General features: G+C 48.1%; 1 protein-coding gene and 1 long non-coding RNA gene across 2 annotated transcripts in view; one reads left to right on the top strand and one right to left on the bottom strand.

Moving 5' to 3' along the window:
* Positions 1-17,573, bottom strand: part of Hk1 (hexokinase 1) — an 89,167-nt gene extending 71,594 nt beyond the window's left edge. Inside the window, exons 1-3 of the mRNA XM_040732021.1 lie at positions 17,452-17,573; positions 10,664-10,758; positions 5,168-5,215 (exon numbers count right to left, since the gene is read on the bottom strand). Of these exons, the coding sequence (XP_040587955.1) occupies positions 5,168-5,215; positions 10,664-10,690 (75 nt within the window). The 5' untranslated portion in view covers positions 10,691-10,758; positions 17,452-17,573. The remainder of the gene's footprint in view (positions 1-5,167; positions 5,216-10,663; positions 10,759-17,451) is intronic.
* On the top strand, positions 14,736-17,595 carry LOC121134218. The gene is made up of 3 exons (XR_005871264.1): positions 14,736-14,791; positions 16,243-16,334; positions 17,514-17,595. It is a non-coding gene; the product is annotated as an uncharacterized LOC121134218 (long non-coding RNA).
* Positions 17,596-18,332: the final 737 nt, after the last annotated feature.

Below are 18,332 nucleotides of genomic sequence, written 5' to 3'. Positions count from 1 at the left end.
AAGTTCCATACCAGCCAGGTCTACATAGTGAGACCCTATCTCAAAAATAAAAATAAAGGAGGCATGATATATAGTAACATCCTTTTTGTTTTGTTTTGCTTTGCTGTGACAAGGTTTCTCTGTGTAGCCCTGGCTGTCCTAGAACTCACTCTGTAGACCAGGCTGGCCTCAAACTCACAGAGATCTTCCTGCCTCTGCCACTCCCTCCAGAACTGGAATTAAAGGTGTGTGCCACCCACCTAGTTAGGAACATCCTTTTAAACTCTTTATGATTCATTTGTGTGTGTGTGTGTGTGTGTGTGTGTGTGTGTGTGTGTGTGTGTGTGTGTTCATGGACATATTGTGGTACACATGTGGGATTCGAGAACTACTTTTGGGAGTCTGTTATCTCCTTCCAATATGGGAGGGCGTGGTTCCTAGCAACCACTTCTATACACTGAGCCACCTTGCCGGCCCTTGAAGAGTCAGCCTCGTCAAGTCCTTTCAGCCTCTACCTCCCCCACAAGCTTCAGACACACATTTCCAGCTCTTATGAGGATCAAACCCTCTCCCCACACAGACACTGGCAGTCATTTTCTCCTTACATATATTTGTATCAGCTCCAGTGGCTCACTTCTGTAGTCCTAGCTCTTGGGTGGCAGAGTCAGGAACATCAAGGCCAGTCTGGGCTATCTATTTAGACTCTGTCTCAGAAAACAAAATGTAAAACAAAAATGCACCCCACTTATTTTCAAGTCCCTACCATGTCAGTTTTCCCCTCGATAAATATTTGAGACACTCTCTACTCTCTGTTTCCCTGGTCACTCCAGATGTGGCAATGGACAAGACAAAGTGTCTGCCCACAGTTTGGGAGACAGTGAACAAATCCTGCTTAAATTAATTTTATTAAATTAAATTTATTAGGCCAGCATGGTGTAGCTACCACAGTCACATCCCATCATAATCACCTCTCCTTTGACCTAACTAATCAATGTTTCCATTTTTAGCTGAATTCAGTGTCCCCCCACCCCACCCTAAGGATCACATTTCCAGCCTCCTTTGCAGCTATGTGTGGCCATGTGACCAATCTCCAGCTAAGGAGATAGAGATGAAAGTGGGAGAGACTTCTGGTAACGTTTGGAAGCCTGCCCGAGCATACAGCTATTTGAGCCGCTTTCCCTAGGACATTCTTCCTGCCAGCTCCTTGGATTATGAATCACCTTGGGAAAGACAGCCATACCAGATAAAGCACCAAAATAAAATAGGTGCCTGTGTCCCAGTCAGCAAGGCAGCCTGCACCAGCCCCATACCTTCTATCTCCAGATTTCCAAAATGAAGAGAAAAATACAGTTGCATCGTGTTTGTGGCTATTTAGGGGTTTTCTGTTACAATTCAACCAAATCAGAGGCTAAATAACTAAGGGGTCAGGGCATTGTCCTAAGCAGGGTATACAGGAAAGCCTCCCTGAGGATGTGACATTTGAGCAGAACAAAATGAGGGAAAAGCCATGCCAGAGTCTGGGAAAGAGTGCCCCTATCACCCAAACTGGAAACCCAAGCAATGTCCCTAGGCACCTTCTGTTCCATAGGCCATCTGTCACCAAATCCATTCAGAACAAAGGAAATCAAACCAATCAGACCACACATGCCCCCGAATCCCACCTCTCTGGATGTCTTCTGCAGATGGGCTTAAACTACACCCTCAGTAGAACATGTGTGAACAAACTCCCAGATCCTGCAACTGTGACCTTCTTGGAAAAAAAAAAAACGATCTTTTGTGGTCCCTTTTAGTCCTGTAGCCTTGTGGTAATTTGCTAGGGAACCCTAGAGAAAGAGGCCTCCTTTTTGTAATATGATCAAGTTGGGCTTGAACTCACAATCTTCTTATCTCCACTTCCCAAGGGCTAGGGCTACCAACATGCACTTCCATGCCCAGCCCTGGAAGTCAACAGAACTCTTATAGACAACAACTCTTTCCTAGCCCCAACTAGAATTCAGGATTCCCTGTCAGGAAATGTTTCTGGTCATATCTCAAATATCTTAATCAGGCAACGGAGTAATTACATATGTATTTCTAACTGCCAATGCATACTACTGCATTAATATGTATAAATCACAAACATGAAATGGTCTTGAGACTAGCTGCTTCTCTTCAGGCTAAATATCTCCCAGCAATTCCACTGCAGAGAGGAAATTATGTTTTTAAGGCTTATTCATTTTGAAAGTATTTGAATGTCACTTTCTTTTGTCAGGATTACATCAACTAAGTACAGTACTGCTTTACACATACATGTACACATATAATATTTATTTTTAATTTTATATGCATTGGTGTTTTGCCTGAATGTATTTCTGTGTAAGGCTGTTGGATCCCCTGGAACTGGAGTTACAGATAGCTGTGAGCTGCCATGTGGGTGGTAGGAATTGAACCCGGATCTCTGGAAGAGCAGCCAGCACTGTCAACTGCTGAGCCATCTCTCCAGCCCTAGTACTGCTTCTTTATACATGCAAAGACGTGTGCTCATGTTCCTTCTGCAGCATGCAACTCTGCTAAGGAACAGTCACAAACGGGGAACGATCTGGAAGTGAGAAAGACGGGAGCAGGCCATGGGTCCCACAGTGAACCGTGTCTCTGCTGCACAAAAGAATGAATGCGGTGTGGAACACAAGTTTTGCTGAGATGTAAACCCACATATTACATAATTTCACCATCTGATTTTGTCATTGCTTGAGGATTTATTTGTATTTTATGATGCCTGCATGTACATATGTGCACTGTGTGTATACAGGCCTTGGAGAAGCCAGAAAAGGGCTTCAGATCCCCTAGGCCTGGAGTAACAGACCTTTTTTGAGCCACCATGTGATGCTCTGTAAAAACAAGTACTCTTAACTGCCAATGAGTCATCTCTCTAGCCCCTTATTTAGTTGTTGTTTTTAAGATTTATTTATTTTTGTGGGGTTTTTTTTGGTTTTGTTTTTTTTAGGGACTCACCAGGTTGACCAGGCTAGCCTCAAACTCCTGGTCTCAAGGGATCCCCATACTCTAGCCTCCAAAGAGCTGAGACTACAGGCAGGCAGCTTAAGAGGGTTAATTTACCTGCTACACAGGTAGAGTTCAGTCATTTTGATACAATCTCCAAGCGAGGAGATCCTCACCACAGTCAACCTTAGAATATATTTCCTCTCCCTCTTTCTGGTAACTACAAGCTTGCAAATTTCTGTATGTGCAGCTCATTGGCAAACATTTGACTGTGTCCATATCTTTGCCTACTTTCAGTATTTTATATAAATGAAACAACACAATATGCTTCATGACTGGCTTCTCTTATTTGGAATAATTTTAAGGTTTGTCCATGTCATATGTATCTGAGTTTTATTGTTTTGTTGCCAAGTAATATTCCACTGTGTGGACATACCACGATTCCTTTCTCCTTTCATAACAGACGAATATTTGTTTTTTTTTTCCACCTTGAAGAACTAAGTCCCTTATTGGTATGGCTGCCATAATGAAATGCCACGGGTTGCATGGCTTAACAACATAACTGTATTGTCTTCTGGTTTGGGAGGTAAGAAATCCATGATTAAGGGCAGGCAGATTTGGTGCTCTGGAGGGGAATGGCCCCATAGGCTCCTATGTCGGGGTGCTTGGTCCCCAGTTGGTGGAATTGTTTGGGAAGGACTAGGAGGCGTGGCCTTGTTAGAAGAGATATGTCACTAGGGGAGGACTTTGAGGGTTCAAAAACCCATTACCATTTTTTTTTTCCTTCCTTCCCCTCCCTTTTCTCTCCCCAGTACTTAGGAGATAGAGGCAGTAAGATGTTTGTGAGTTCAAGACCAGCCCGGTCTACATAGTTTCAGGGTAGCCAGCCAGGGCTAAACAGTGAGACCCTGTGGAAAAAAATCCCACAGCAACAAGAATTTATTATGCAGCCATGTCAGTACCAGCCGGGGACGCCAGCACACAGAAGGCTGAGGAGGGTCATGAATGCCATGCCATGTCACATTAGGTTACATAGTATGGTCTCAAGAAAAATAATTTTAAAAACAGACTTAGTAACCTGATAAATTGGAATATTATTATATTTTGATACAAGGTCTTGCTATAGACCCCAGGCAGGCCCGACCCTCACTAGTATCCCAGTGTGGCCCCAAACCTGCGCTACTCCTCTTGCCTTAGCTGAGTGCTATGCTGGCAGGCTCACACCACCACACCCTGGCAGCAGTTTGGTTACTAAAGTCCTTACCTTACCACCTTCTCACGGAGCAAACCATGTTGGAGTCTATCTGTCACACTTTGTTCTAGTTTTGTTTAGGGGCGGGGAGAACAACGAAGTCTTACTTTGTAGCCCTGGCTGTCCCAACATTTGTAGCTGCCCTCCTGCTTCTGCTTCCCAAATCCTAAGATTACTGACCAGCTAGCTGCCCCATGTTCAGCCTTAAAATGCCATTAGGTGCCTGCTTGGGGAGTAGGGGGAGGCACAGCAAACTCTAGATTTGGGATCATGTGACTCATATCAGCCGATGTGGGTAAGAAAGGCCTGACACTCGTCCATGTTGAAGTACAGAGGAGACAGACTCCAAGGTCCTGGTCTGCATAACGGGAAACATGGAGGGGAGAGACCCTGTCCTATCTCCTACAGTCTCCCCCACAGTCGTCATGCCATGCCAATGTAGGAGGGTCCTGTGTTTAGCTCAGACACTTAACATTTTACTTCCCAAAAAGGGCTGAGAAGGGACCCTCGTCACAAAGGCTCTCCCACTGCACCCTGCCATGTAGAAATCTAGGCCCAGAGAGGAACAGCCTGGAAGTAAACATGGCTCCCCACCCAGGGAACTCTATTCTACTACAGGGCTGCCCAGTTATTTAAAATCATTATCAGCTGGGCGTTGGTGGCATATGCCTTTAATCCCAGCACTCAGGAGAGGCAGAGGCAAGCGGATCTCTGTGAGTTCAAGGCCAGCCTGGTCTACAGAGCGAGTTCCAGGACAGGACAGCCTCCAAAACAGATAAATCCTGTCTTGAAAAACAAAAAACAAACAAAAAAAACAAATAAAATCATCATCAGACTCCCCAGTGTGAAAGAACAGCCACACGAGATCTCTTACACACACACACACACACACACACACACACACACACACACACACACTCTTCAGAAGGAAGCAACAAAAACATTTAGGCATCTTACCTTACTTTCTGTGAGCGGGGGTCGTATTCGTGGCTCAACATCTACAGCCTTAAAGACAAGACAAGACAAGACAGTGTTACAAAGGCAGCGTGGCAACCTGCATTCACACATACCGGTGCATGCGTGCAGAGAACAAGTACAATTACCAGGAGCTGGTGCAGATGGGTCTAATGGCTCTGCAGGCGAAAGGCAATGGCCTCAGACATTTCCCATTCATGAATTTATTCACATGAATGCTTATCAGGTCCTCACAGAGGCGCCAGGCATTGCAGAAGGCACCAGTAATTCAAAGATGGAGAACAGGGGCTGGAGAGATGGCTCAGCAGTCCAGAGCACTTGTTGTTCTAGCAGAGGACCGACAGAGGTTCAGTTCCCAGCACCCACATGGTGACTCACCACCACCCCTAATTTCAGTTCCAGGGGATCAGACACCCACTTCTGAACTCTTGGAGCACTGGACATTGAGTATGGTGCTTAAACATAAATATAAGCAAAACGTAAATAAATCTTTAAACAACAACAACAAGTGGAGAACAACAGAGGCTCAGCCCCGCAGGGAGCCAATAGTCCCCTAGGGACTGGCCACTAAGGCAAGGGTGCTGCTGGAAATGAAAACACAGCTACAAGAGGTTGGAGACATAGCTCACTGCGGAGACAGCTGGCCTGGAACGCACAAAGCCCCCGACTCGATTTCCCGGCATCACATAAACTATGTGTGGTGGCACATGTCTGTAACTGTAGCACTTTAGAGATGGGGGCAGGGGGATGGAAAGTTCATCGTCATCTTCTGCTACACAATGAGTTCCAGGCCAGCCTGGGCTACATGGGACCCTATCCCAAAAGGGGGAATGGGACATAGAGATGGGAACACGGGGGTCTGGTCTCTGTCCAACCATTGGCTGGCTCCACTGTGTCCTCAACACTACAGGATACAGTGCCTCCCAGACGAGCATGGGAAGAAAGTCACTTTCAAATAGAGACAGCTTATGGTAAGACTGGGAGAGGTGACTTTAGTATCTTGCCCTTCCCTAACTCCCCTTACCCCACAAGGTATAGACACTTCCAGTTCCAACCGGAAAAGGCCTGATACGATTTTCATGGTGGTCCCTGAAGGCATAGGGTAGGTACAGTAAATTGTTGGTTGAAGAGTAGCTGGGGAGAATGGATTTCCACATGTACAGGTATGGAACCAGACCCATGCTGCTCATCTTGCACAGAGATCAATTCAAACTGGAACGCATGTCTTACGGTGAGACCTGTAACTTTGAAACTGCCAGAGGAAAACACAGCAAGGCATGGGCGTAGGCAATGATTTTCTGAAAAGGACTCCAATGGTTCAGGGAATAATCCCAGGAGCTGACAATGGGATTGCATGAAGACTCAAAGCTTCTGCACGGCCAAGGACATGGCTGGGTAAAGACAGCGCCTACAGAATGGGAGAAAACCTCTGCAAACTATACATCATGATAGCCATGCCAACTGTACCTCAATGCAGGCAAAGGCTCTTGTCCAGGGCATCTACTTCTGTGTTCACTTCTCTCTGGTTTGGGGTCCTTGCAATCATTCCCACATGGATGAGCGCCCTCCCCACCCCCACCCCCGTTGTGCCCCAGCAGGTCTCCTGGAGGCTGGGGGACCCATGGCCCACACCTCTTGGCCACCTCTGCCTGTTGTCAATCACCTACCAGGCAAGGATAAGAGCCTCAGTAAAGAGCCCCAGCTGAGCTCAGGCCAAATTGCCAGTTCATGGGTCAGTGAAGGGGGGCTAGGGACACGGTGAACTGAGGCAGAGGAAGGTGTGGAAGGCAGAAATGACACGGGCATCCGTGTCTGAGACACCTTCCTTCCTCCTGTAACAGCCCCCAGGGCAAGTACAACGTGGAGGCCAGCTCAGAGGCGTGGCTCTCTCATCCCTGGATTATGTTGTGGAAAAGGAAGCCTCGGGTCCCTAGGAGGTAAACTGAGGCTGGAGCCTCAGGGATGGGCAAGGGCCAGCCTTTCTGCTGGGGCTGAGACAGAACCATGGTTTTAACAAAAGGTGGGGGGACACACTACAGACCAAAGACAAACGGAACCATCTGCACAAGCTCCGTACACGCCCAAGGCCCAGGCTGGTCTCACACTGAAGGGGCTCTAAGGAAGACCCACAGATACTTAAGAGGCCTCATGAGAATCAAGACTAAGACAGCAACGAAAGATACTGCCTGGGCAGCAGCCCTGGAGAGAGCTACTGAGGAACTTTCCTTAGATCACAAGTGGAAACTTACTAACCAGTGTGCAGTGTGTCTAAGCTTAGGACAGCCCACGGCATGCGTGGCATGAGGAAGACAGGAGTAGAGCCAATAGGTTACTCCTGCAGCCTTGGGTTTGATGTGGATGAAGGATGACCAGAGTTCAGGAGTGACAGAGACCCCAGTGGACCACCTAGATTCTGCAACTGGCTAGCTATTAGAGCTTGGACAAGTGGCTGAACTTCTTCAAGCCTCAGTTCACCCATCAGTAAAATGGGCGTATTAATACTTCATTAGGACTTTTGAGACATGTAAGAAGGCCAGCACAGGGCATATAGTTTTTCCTTGCTATGCCTGTGTAGAGGGGTTGGCATCACCTCAGTGACCAAAGCCAATAGGCGTTCAAGTCCCCTTTGCAAAATGGTATACTGTCTGCAGTCTCCAGTGCCCATCCTCCCATAGAATGTCCATGTGCTTATGTGGTTGTGTGTGTGTGTGTGTGTGTGTGTGTGTGTGTGTGTGTGTGTGTGTGTGTGTACACGCGCGCGCGCATCCACGAATACATGAATGGAGGCCAGAGGTTGACATTGGGTATCTTTCTCAATCACTCTTTACTTCATTTGTTTTGATTATTGAGGGGGTGGCCACAGAGGATAACTGCATGGAGTCAGTCGCCCCTTCCGTCATTATATGGGTCCTGGAGATTAAACCCCAGTTACACAGTCAAGCACCTTTAGTCTCTGCCTTTTCAGTCCCGCAGACTCATTTTTTGAGTCAGGGTCCCTCAGTGAGCCTGGCACTGGTGGCTTCAGCTAGGCTTTCAGGCTATTGAGCCTTTGGGATCTGTCTGTCTGCACCAAACCCATTCCCCACTCCCCACCTTTACCTCAGTACTGGGGTTTCAGATGCCCAGCTTTTATGTGGGTATTGGGGACCAGAACTCGGGTCCTTATGCTATTGCAGCAAACATTTTAGCTACTCTCCCATAGACTTCCAGTCACCTCTGGTTGCTTAGGATACATGCCACATAGCTGTTCTAATGTGTCATTTGGCGATTGACAAGAGAAGAAGTCTATCTGTCCAGGACAGATGTAACCTTTCCCCCTGACTATTTCAACCCACTATTGAATGAGTCCACAGATACAGGAACCACAAATGCAGAGACCCGTTGGGATTGCTTGTGTAACGGGAACAGCCTTCGCATACCTCATCAACTAACAGAGACTCAGGACAGTCAAGACTGAAGACTCCCTGGGGCTGCTTGAGGGAAATATACCAATTTCTAATGCTCGGCCATTAACCCTGAATCTGAGACCCCAAAGCTCATGTGTCTGTCTCTGAACTCCCAAGTACCACACAGACCAAGGCTAGACCCATGGACTGGCACTGCATCCCAGACAAGTGTCCAAGCCTCCTGACAGCCACACGGTGCCTGTGACACTAGCTGCTTTGTGCCACCTCACCGAGGCTGGCCTGGACTGCTTTATAAACTCTTGATGGCATTCTGCCTGGGGCTGGCGAAGCCCGACAGGGCACAGGAAGGGGGGAAGGGCGGCGGCAATGGCATCCCAAATAAACCTTGTGGCTCGGAAACACTCTTCCTTTCCCAGAGCAGGGCACACTATTCTCTGCCCTGGCTGAGGAATAAAGGGAAAAATGGGGGTGGGCACTCCAGAGGTCAGGGGTCACAGGGGCTCTTCAGATTGATTTCTTTTATGACTGCCTTGTTCCAACGTAGCCCGCACTGGTGCTTTGGGCTGGGCAAATGAAAACGAGGTGGAGAGCCTCTCTGCTCCAGAGCTGGGCTGTGGCGCCATTGATAAGAGTGCTTGCTCAGGATTCATGAAGCTCTGGGTTCGATCCCCAGCACCCCATAAACTTGGGAGTGGAACTCCAGTGCTCAGAAGGTTCGGGTAGAACACTGAGAGTTCAAGGCCAGCTTAGGCTATGACAGTGAGACCTCGTCTTGAAGAGGGAGGAAGAAGACACAAAGTCAATGTTCTGGAAGCCTCTGAGGGAAGGAAGACACATCTGGGCCAGACTTTGCAAAGGTTTTCTCAGAGGGGACAAAGGATGGCATTTACACCTCTCCAGACTTTGCATGTCTTCAACGCCTAAACCCCTCACCTCCAGTCCAAATAGCACCCTGCTCTTGCTCTCCTCAATTCTTTTATTTATTTATTTATTTATTTATTTATTTATTTATTTATTTATTTATTTAGGTTTTTCTAGACAGAGTTTCTCTGTGGCTTTGGAGGCTGTCCTGGAACTTGTTCTTGTAGACCAGGCTGGTCTCGAACTCACAGAAATTTGCCTGCCTTTGCCTCCTGAGTGCTGGGATTAAAGGCGTGCACCACCACCGCCTGACTCTCCTCAATTCTTAAGACAAGTCACGATAAACATGTCCCCCATGGGCTGACCAGCGTCTTAACTCCCGTAGCTCAGAGGGAGCCCTGAGCCCCCTGAGCCACAGAGCATATAGCAAGTGCCAGCCCTGTATCTGTCCTTGGACTTAGACCTATGAGGGACACAGGTTCCCCTATCCCTTAAAGAAAACAATTGTGGACCACACTCCAGGGGCCATGTGCAGCAAGATGGGTTGCAAGTGAGCCAGCTACTCAAAGGAATACCAGCTGTGCTAGCCACATTTTTTAAAGGTGTGTTCCCATGTCTGGGGGGCACCGTACAGTGTCAGAATGGGCTTCTGGTTTGGGAAGGCATGGGGGGTTCAGCCCAAGGGGCTTCTCTCAAAGCCAGATTCCTGCTGGTAGCCCATGCCCATGACTTTGTAGTATAACTTTCCAGGAAATGACTAGCCATGAGGTTGCAAGACTCCCCTTGGGGAGAGACCAGGGGTCTGGCTGAGAAATGAACCTGTGGTAAAAGCCAGGGCTAGATGGAGGGCTCCTGCCTGCCCTGTGATTTGTGCTTGCTGTGTCCTAGGTCTGAGCTGGACTCCAAGGCGACACCCTGGGAGAGTGGGCTGAGGAAGATATAGGACCCTGTGAGAGGCCAGGGAAACCTGGGTATATGACTCAATTGAGAGAGTGTTTGCTCAGCATGCAAGAGACCCTGGGCTGAACTCCCAGCAGCACGTGCACTGGGTATGGTAGTACACGCCTGTCAAACCAGCACTTGGGAGGTGGACAAAGGAGCGTCAGGAGATCCAGGTCTTTCCTGACTACATGGAGTTCAGTTGAAGCCAACCTGGGATTTGTGAGATCCCGGGGGTGGGGGTGTGGTGGGGGTGGGGTGGGGGAGTTACCTGTCCTCGCTGGCAGCTCTGTCCCATGGTGTAGAGGCGTTGGCTGTACTGTTTTCCCAGGGGTCTTCCAATCTCAGAAACTTGATCTCCTGCTCCTAAAGAAAGGTTAAGTTCAGAAGAGGTCAGTCAGAGTCTCTACAACATCCTTCTGTCTTTAGCAGTTGAGGACAGATATCAAGGACTGACACAGCATAGAAGCCCGTTTCTAGAAGGATCCATGAACCCAGATAAAGCGACATAAAGTTTCCAATGGAGTTTTACTCTGGAAGTACTTCCTGGATGGTTGGCTGGAGGTAGAAGTCCAGGTGTGCTTCAGGGAAGTGATCAGCAGACCTGGGAACCAACTGAGGCATCCTCAAAGTCACTGCTTCAGAAGTATGGCCTTTGTCCTAGTTCCCATTGGTCCTCATCTGTCTAACTTAAAACATGGTATGGAGAATCTCGGAATAAAGCCTAGCTTTCTAACTCTAAAAGCAATGTTGCCAGATGGTAGTGGCGTACACCTTTACTCCCAGCATTGGGGAGGCAGAGGCAAGTGATCTCTGTGTTCAAGGCCAACCTGGTCTACAGAGCCAATTCCAGGACAGCGAAGGCTACACAGAGAAACCCTGTCTCACCCCACCCCCTGCAAAAGAAAAGCAATGCATGGTGTTCATTTAGAAGTCCAAGAACAGAAGTAAGTGACTTAAAAATTGAAATCACACTCCTGCAGAAATAATGTATGTTACTTTAGGTATGTATCCTTCTTTGAATTTCTCTCTAGGTAACTACATATCAACAACACCAAAAGAAAGTCATGCTACACTACTGCTTTACATTGATTATCTTTGTGTGCATATGCTCATTTGCACCACTGTGAGCAAGCGGGGTCAGAGGTCAACTTGCAGGAATGGAGTCTCTAGGGGATTGAGCTCCATTTGTCAGGCTTGGCAGAAAGTGCCATTGCCTGCTAAACTGTCTTACTGGCCCTAAAATATTCTTTTTTAAGACTAGCATTTTTCCCACGAAATACTTTATGGTAAAAATCATTTTGTCTTTTTGTTCTGGTGTTTCTCAAATTGTATAAACTTCCAGTCATTCAGCTCGTGTTGTGGATCTGGTGCACAGCGTGGTGATGGTTAAATATACTAAGTATCAATGCTTGCTAAGATGGTAGATCAAGTACTTACCCAGACAGGAAAAAAAAAAAAGCAGTAAGGAATAAGATAATGGCTGTTAGCTAGCTTAACTGGGGTAATAATTTCACTCTGTGTGTGTGTGTGTGTGTGTGTGTGTGTGTGTGTGTGTGTGTACATATAATACTACAAACACAGAGTTTGTCAATTTGACATCAGTAAAGCTGAGAGGTGATTCCTAGCCAATTAGTCAAGACTGACAGCCCCTTTGCCCAATCTCTAACAGCCTGAACAGCTCAGGCCTGTTCTGTGCTTTGCCTAACAACTGGCATGAAGCATCAGCTACTGCAAGAGTCCCCTCCACTGGAGGCCCTCCCTACTCCAACCAGGGAAGACCAGAGCCTAGGCTTTCAATTATGGGTACAAGGCCAGGCCGCTGGCCGAGTCACAAAGGTTGGCAGTGGAGACTTAGCTGGGGTTTGGCACAAGCAAAACTGGTACACTTTCATTCTTGCTAGTTGCTTACAGCATTCCTTTTTGATTTGATATTGATACTTGTTCCCTCTACTCAAAGGTTTCTGTAAGAAACAAAATGGAATTGGGCATTTGTAGTCTTTAGGTTGCTGGGGAATAGCTGTAACTGGATTGCTTGTGTACTGACTTCCCAGTATGGGGGGGCGTATGAGAAGGCTGTACCCCTCACACAGTAACATGTTGGATGCAGCTTTGGAATGAAGCTTAGATGTGAGGCCAGGATGTTAGTTTGAGACTCTGCTTGGCCTCTTACTAGCTTTGACCTGGGGAGACTTTGTCTTAAGATAGTTTCACGATGTAGCCCTGGCTGCCCTAGAACTGTGTAGACCAGGCTTTCCTAAAACTCACAGAGAGCTGCCTCCCTCTGCCTCCTGAGTGCTGGGATTAAAGGTGTGCACCACACCCTGCCTGGGAAGCTGCAGAAACTGCAGTTCCATTAACTATGAGATGGGCATGATCACGGAGACACACCGGATCGAAGCTTTGTTCATACACAGGAGTCCTGGTGCCTGGCACATATACAGCACATGCTCCCTGCTATTGGGGACAGACTGAAGGGCCGTGAAAAGCTTGAGTGGAGGCATATTGTGCTCAGGTAAGCTCAAGGTAGTGGTTTGTCCAGGAAGACACAATACTCTGGGGGGGGGGCGGCAAAAGGAACTTTTATATATGAGCTTTTATTTATTTATCCTTTTAAATAAAGTTCTGCATTAAAAAAATTGATAAGATAGTGTTTCAAGATGTACAATCACAGATGTACACACACACACACACACACACACACACACAGTTTTCTGGCACCTTTATCCTTCTGTGCCTGGCCTGCTTTGGCATCTTCAGTATCTATAGGGCTGTTCCCATCTTGCCAGTACCCCCTTTCCCTCCTTCCCTCTGGGTACCTTCCCCTTTCCTTGCAGGGATATCTCAGGCTTGATTCTGGCTCAGCAGACAAGCATGCAGCGTTTCTGTAGCAATCCTTGACTTAACCCCTAAGCATCTCCCTTCTGTCTTTCTGGTAGATGCAGTGGAAACTCAAGCATTGACTATGGGGCACCCATGGTGTTGGTCTGTCCGGGCTGGTTCTGTTTCCTTTGCACACTGCTCCTTTGTGTTCTGTTCTGATCTGTATGGGAGTTTCGCCTGCATATATGTCTGTGCACTGTATGTAAGAAGTGTGGAGGAAGGTTAGAAGAGGTCTCTGCAGACTTCTGAGTTTTTACATTTTCCCCTATAAGGCTCAGAGTGTAGCTCCGTGACAGAACTTGCCTAACAGGCACCAAAGGCTGTCTGTTTGATCCCCAACACTGCCAAATGCATAAATAAATCTCACTGTGTGACTCTTGGGGACTGCTCCATATAATGACAATATTTATTTATTTAATTATCAATTTAAAACTTGAAATGTAGCCCCTAAGCCAACCGGCTTATTTCGTGGAGATTTAAAGACTTTGGCTATTTTCAGTGTGTTTCCAGGGTACAGGTGTCTCCACTAGCTAATTCTAGAAAATGCCCGTTATGGAGTTGGGGGGACGGTTCAATGGGTAAGAGCAACTGACCACAAGTACAAGAATGCAATATGGGATCCCAGCATCCACATAAAGAGGCCAGCTGTGGCCACACACCTGTATCCCCGGGTCGATGAGAGATGGCTGGCACTTGCTGGCATAGAACCTCAAAGTAGTTCAAATCCACGAGCTAGGGGTCAAACAGGCAAGGATACTTTACAGATGGGCAAGGTTTCTGTCCGGTCCTCACTCAGCTTCCTGCACAGAGGGCCCTGCTGTGACCCCAGCCTGTGCTGATTAGACCCAGCAGCTGACCCAACCTGGAGCAGAACCTGAGCCAAACACACACAGCACAACAGCCTATGCTGGCCTATGCTGGCCTGTGCTGGCCTATGCTGGCCTATGCTCATGGCGACTCTTATGCTGTAGCCTCCCCAGTGCTGTTTATGGCACCACCACACTGGGCATAATTTATGAGTTTCTGTTGTTTATTGGTTTGTTTTTTGAGGGTTTCACTCTATAATCCAGGCTGGCCTGGAATTTACTGTGTAAACCAAGATAGTGTCAAACTCATGACCATCTTCCTGCCTCAGACTCCCAAGGTCTGGGATTATAGGCGTGAGCCACCATGGATGAGTTAGCTTTGTCATTATGAGAAAACGTCCTGGTGTCTCTGCCAGACAGGCTTACGAAGTCCGCAGATACCCCCACGCACCTGTAGGCCTTTCTGACACAGGGGCAGCTTCCCCAGCTTGTCCTGGGTCTTGAAGCATCTTACAAAAGAGTGCTCCCCATCACATTGGTGCAGGTGACAGAGAGTCTGAATGACAGCATTACACATTATGGTCCTCTTCCTTCCTCTGCTAACCACCAACTGTTGCCCCGGAGACGAGCGGGGGAGGGGAAAGAGCGCTGGGCATCTGTTGGAGGCATGGTGATGGTAGGACTCTGTCAGGACATCGCTTGGTCCAGAGGTTAGGCAGAGATGAGGAATGTTATCTGTGGCCCACTCCACTGGCAACATGCCCTGTGCAGTCCATTCTGTAGGGCATTTCCTGCTGGGGGGTGGGTATTCTCCACCACCCCAAGGGAGCCCAGGGTCCTCTCTGGGGCTGTGAGGGTGTCTAGAACTGTCTTCCTTGCTTCCTTCCTCCCCTCTGACAGAATCAAAAACATCTGTGAGAGTCAGGCATTTGTCTTTCCAAAACCTCTGGTCCAGGCCCCACAGTGAGTTTCAGGTGAGAGGCTTCATGTCTTAGGTCATTTGCCTGGGTTTGAGGCTCCTGGTTTCTCAGCGTGCTAGTAACACCGAAACCGACAGCTCATTCACGGTTTGCTGCTGACTGGACCCCTCATTCCTTGCCAGCTCTGACTTCCCTTGTATTGTTTCAACCTGCTCTCCCCAATTAATTCAGTGGGGTCATTACAAACGGCAGGTGACAGTTCGGTATCAGCAGAGAGAGTAGAAGCATTTGTTCACAATGATCCTTGTGCTGTCACTCTCGTTTATAGACAGAGACACTGCGGCTCGGAAGGTCAGCTATCTTCCTGAGCTCAGACAGACAGTAAGTGACGAAGTTCAGGTTGGAAGCTGGGCCGTCGACCTAGCTTTGGCTTCCCATTCATCTTCTAAACACCCCCCCCCGCGCACTCTCCAACCCTATCACACAGGACCTCACACAGCTACAAAAGTTATCCACAACTGAATCATATCCCCGAGCCCTGACTCGGGGTTTTCATCGCTGTGAAGACGTCGTGACCACAGCAACTCTTTATAAAGAAAAACGTTTTATTGAGGTGGCTCGCTTACAGTTTCCGAGGTTCAGTTCATTGTCATCGTGGTGGGGAGATGGTGGCCCGTAGGCAGACATAGTGTTGGAGAAATAGCTGAAAGTTCTACATCTTGTAGGCAACAAGAAGTTGGCTCAGACACTGGGCGGTATCCCGAGCATAGGAAACCTCAAAGCCCGCCCCCACAGTGACACACTTCCTCTAACAAGGCCACACCTCCTAATAGTGCCACTCCCTATGAGATTATGAGGACCAGTTACATTCAAACTAGCACAATCCCCAAGTTTGATTTTACTTTTAAATCTTTGAGACAGGGTCCCCCAAAATTGGCCTTGAACTTGTTCTGCATCCCAACACAACCCTTGAATCTCCTCAATCTCCTTGCTTTGTGATCATCTGGGGTTATCATTCTTAGTCACTTTGTCCTTTCAGACACCAAATGTTAGTTGTCAGCTTGGGAGGATCCCTCTGAGAGACGGGCTTCTGGGCATGTGTGTGGGGACTGTCATAAATTGATTGACGTGGGAAGACTCATCTGAACTGTAGGCAGGACCTGGCGTGGATCCTGGACTGTCTAAACTGGAGAGAGCAAGCGGGATGGATGCATTTACTGCCTTCTGCTTCCTAACTGTAGATGGGACATGCCTAGCTGATTCAAGCTCCTGCTACTGTGATGCCCTGCCCCTCCCCTGCCATGATGGACAGTCTCCTGAACTGTGAGCCAGAGTGAGCCCTTGGCCTTTTAAGTTGCTTTTGTTGGTGTATTCTATCACAGTAACAGGAGAGACTGAGACACCGAGCTGACAAGGAAGGACAACCAGGCATGGTGCATACCAGCAATCCCAGCATTGGGGAAGCTGAGGCAGGAGGATGGTGGACTTGAGTCTATCTAGTCTAGACTACATAGGGAGATCCTATCCTGCAGACAGCTGGAAGGGCAGCTAGGGAGGTGGTAAAGTGCTTGTCCTGCAAGCAGATAACTTCAGTTTGATCTCCATAAGTCATGGAAAATAGCATAATGTCAGTGTGGGGAGGCAAAAGCAGGCAGATCCTTGGGGTTTCCTAGCCAGCTAGCCTAGCCTAATTGGTGAACCCAGATTCCAGAGAGTCACTGTCTCAAAGCACAGGTGAAGAATGGCTCCTGAGGGATAACACTGGAGCATGTCTTTGGGCACACACACACACACACACACAAGTGCACACATGTGTACCTACACACACAGAAAAACACACATACAAAAAAAATGAGATCAAATGGCTACTGGGGGTTTATTCTCCATCTTGTCCAGTTGTGATCATATAAAGTGTTAATAGCCAGACAGTGGTGGCACATGCTTTTAATGCCAGAGGTAGGCAGATCTCTTGAGTTCGAGGCCAGCCTGGTCTATAAAGTGAGTTCCAGAACAGCCAGGGCTATACAGAGAAACACTGTCTTGAAAAAAACAAAGAGCCAGGTGATGGTGGTGGCAGCGCACACCTTTAATCCCCACTAGTGAGGCAGAAGCAGGAGGATCTCAGTGAATTTGAGGTCAGCCTGATCCACAGAGCGAGCTCCAGGACAGGCTCCAAAGCTACTGAGAAACCCTGTCTCAAAAAACCAATAAAAAAATAGCATTGGCCTCATCACATCAGACACTTAACTGCAGTGAGCTTAGGTGCCTTGGGAAAGTGTCTCTCTCTCTAGGTCCCATCAGCGAAATGTTGACATCTATCTACAGATCCCCAAACTGGGTCTCTTTAACACATCCTGCAGAAGCCAGGAAACTGCCCAAGGCAGCTCATGGGAGCTTTTTGTAAAACCCACGGTGGTCTACAGCCCAAGCCCACGTCCTTGTCCACTTGCCTTGGGAGAACCTGAGTCAAGCCTGCCAGCTCTTAACTTGTCTTCACTCTCATTTTCTCCAGGGGGCAGCAGCATTTACTGTCCTTGCAGGATGACTGAGCAGTCGACAGAAAGCACTTGGGAGCAGGGCAAGTGACCAAGGCGAGTTCTCTCCTCCCAGCTCTCTGAGGCCAGTCTTCAGCTGGTTAACTGGAGCCCTGAGAACAGAGACACAGAAGACTTACTGAAAGTCCCAAATAGCTTGAGCCGCTTGGCATCCTATGGAAAGGAGGGCAGAGGTCCTGGGTGTCATGTGGGCCTTGCCCTCTGTTCCCTCTAGAGCTGTCCTTCTCATCTAGAGTACTGGTTAGTCACCAGGTTCTGTGTTCTCCTGGAGTCCCACTGAGATCTTGGGTAAGAGAGTGGAGACAAGGGTGAAGGCATTAACCACGAAAGTGGCGATAACAGATGTCAGCCGCTGCATGAAGAATCTCAGTGCATGACCGCCTGGAAGCTTCTAACAACAGGGGACCTAGAGATCATTCTACTGTGGGGAAGCTGAAGCTCAGAGAGGTCAATACACCTGTTCATGGAAGAACAGCAACAGCAGATCTGGTTTGGAGCCCTGTCCCTTCAGCCCTAGTTCTTCCTTCTAGGATGCAGGAGTAAGGCTCAGGGCTGATGAGAAGCTCAGAGCTAAGAACACCTGAGGTTTTTTGTTGTTGTTGTTTTGAGATTGGGAAGGTCTCATGTAGCCCAGTATGATGGTTTGAATAAGAATGTCCAGAGTAGCACTGTTTGAAAGGATTAAAAGGATTAGGAACTGTGGTCTTTGTTGGAAGTGCATCTCTGGGGATGGGGTTTGAGGTTTCAAAAGCCCACACCAGGCCCAAGCTCACTCA

This window comes from Mesocricetus auratus, unplaced genomic scaffold (assembly GCF_017639785.1).
Source record: "Mesocricetus auratus isolate SY011 unplaced genomic scaffold, BCM_Maur_2.0 Super-Scaffold_100027, whole genome shotgun sequence".
Classification (NCBI taxonomy): Eukaryota; Metazoa; Chordata; class Mammalia; order Rodentia; family Cricetidae; genus Mesocricetus; species Mesocricetus auratus.
The sequence above is the reverse complement of the archived record's forward strand: the minus strand, read 5'-3'. Positions and strand labels throughout refer to the sequence as shown.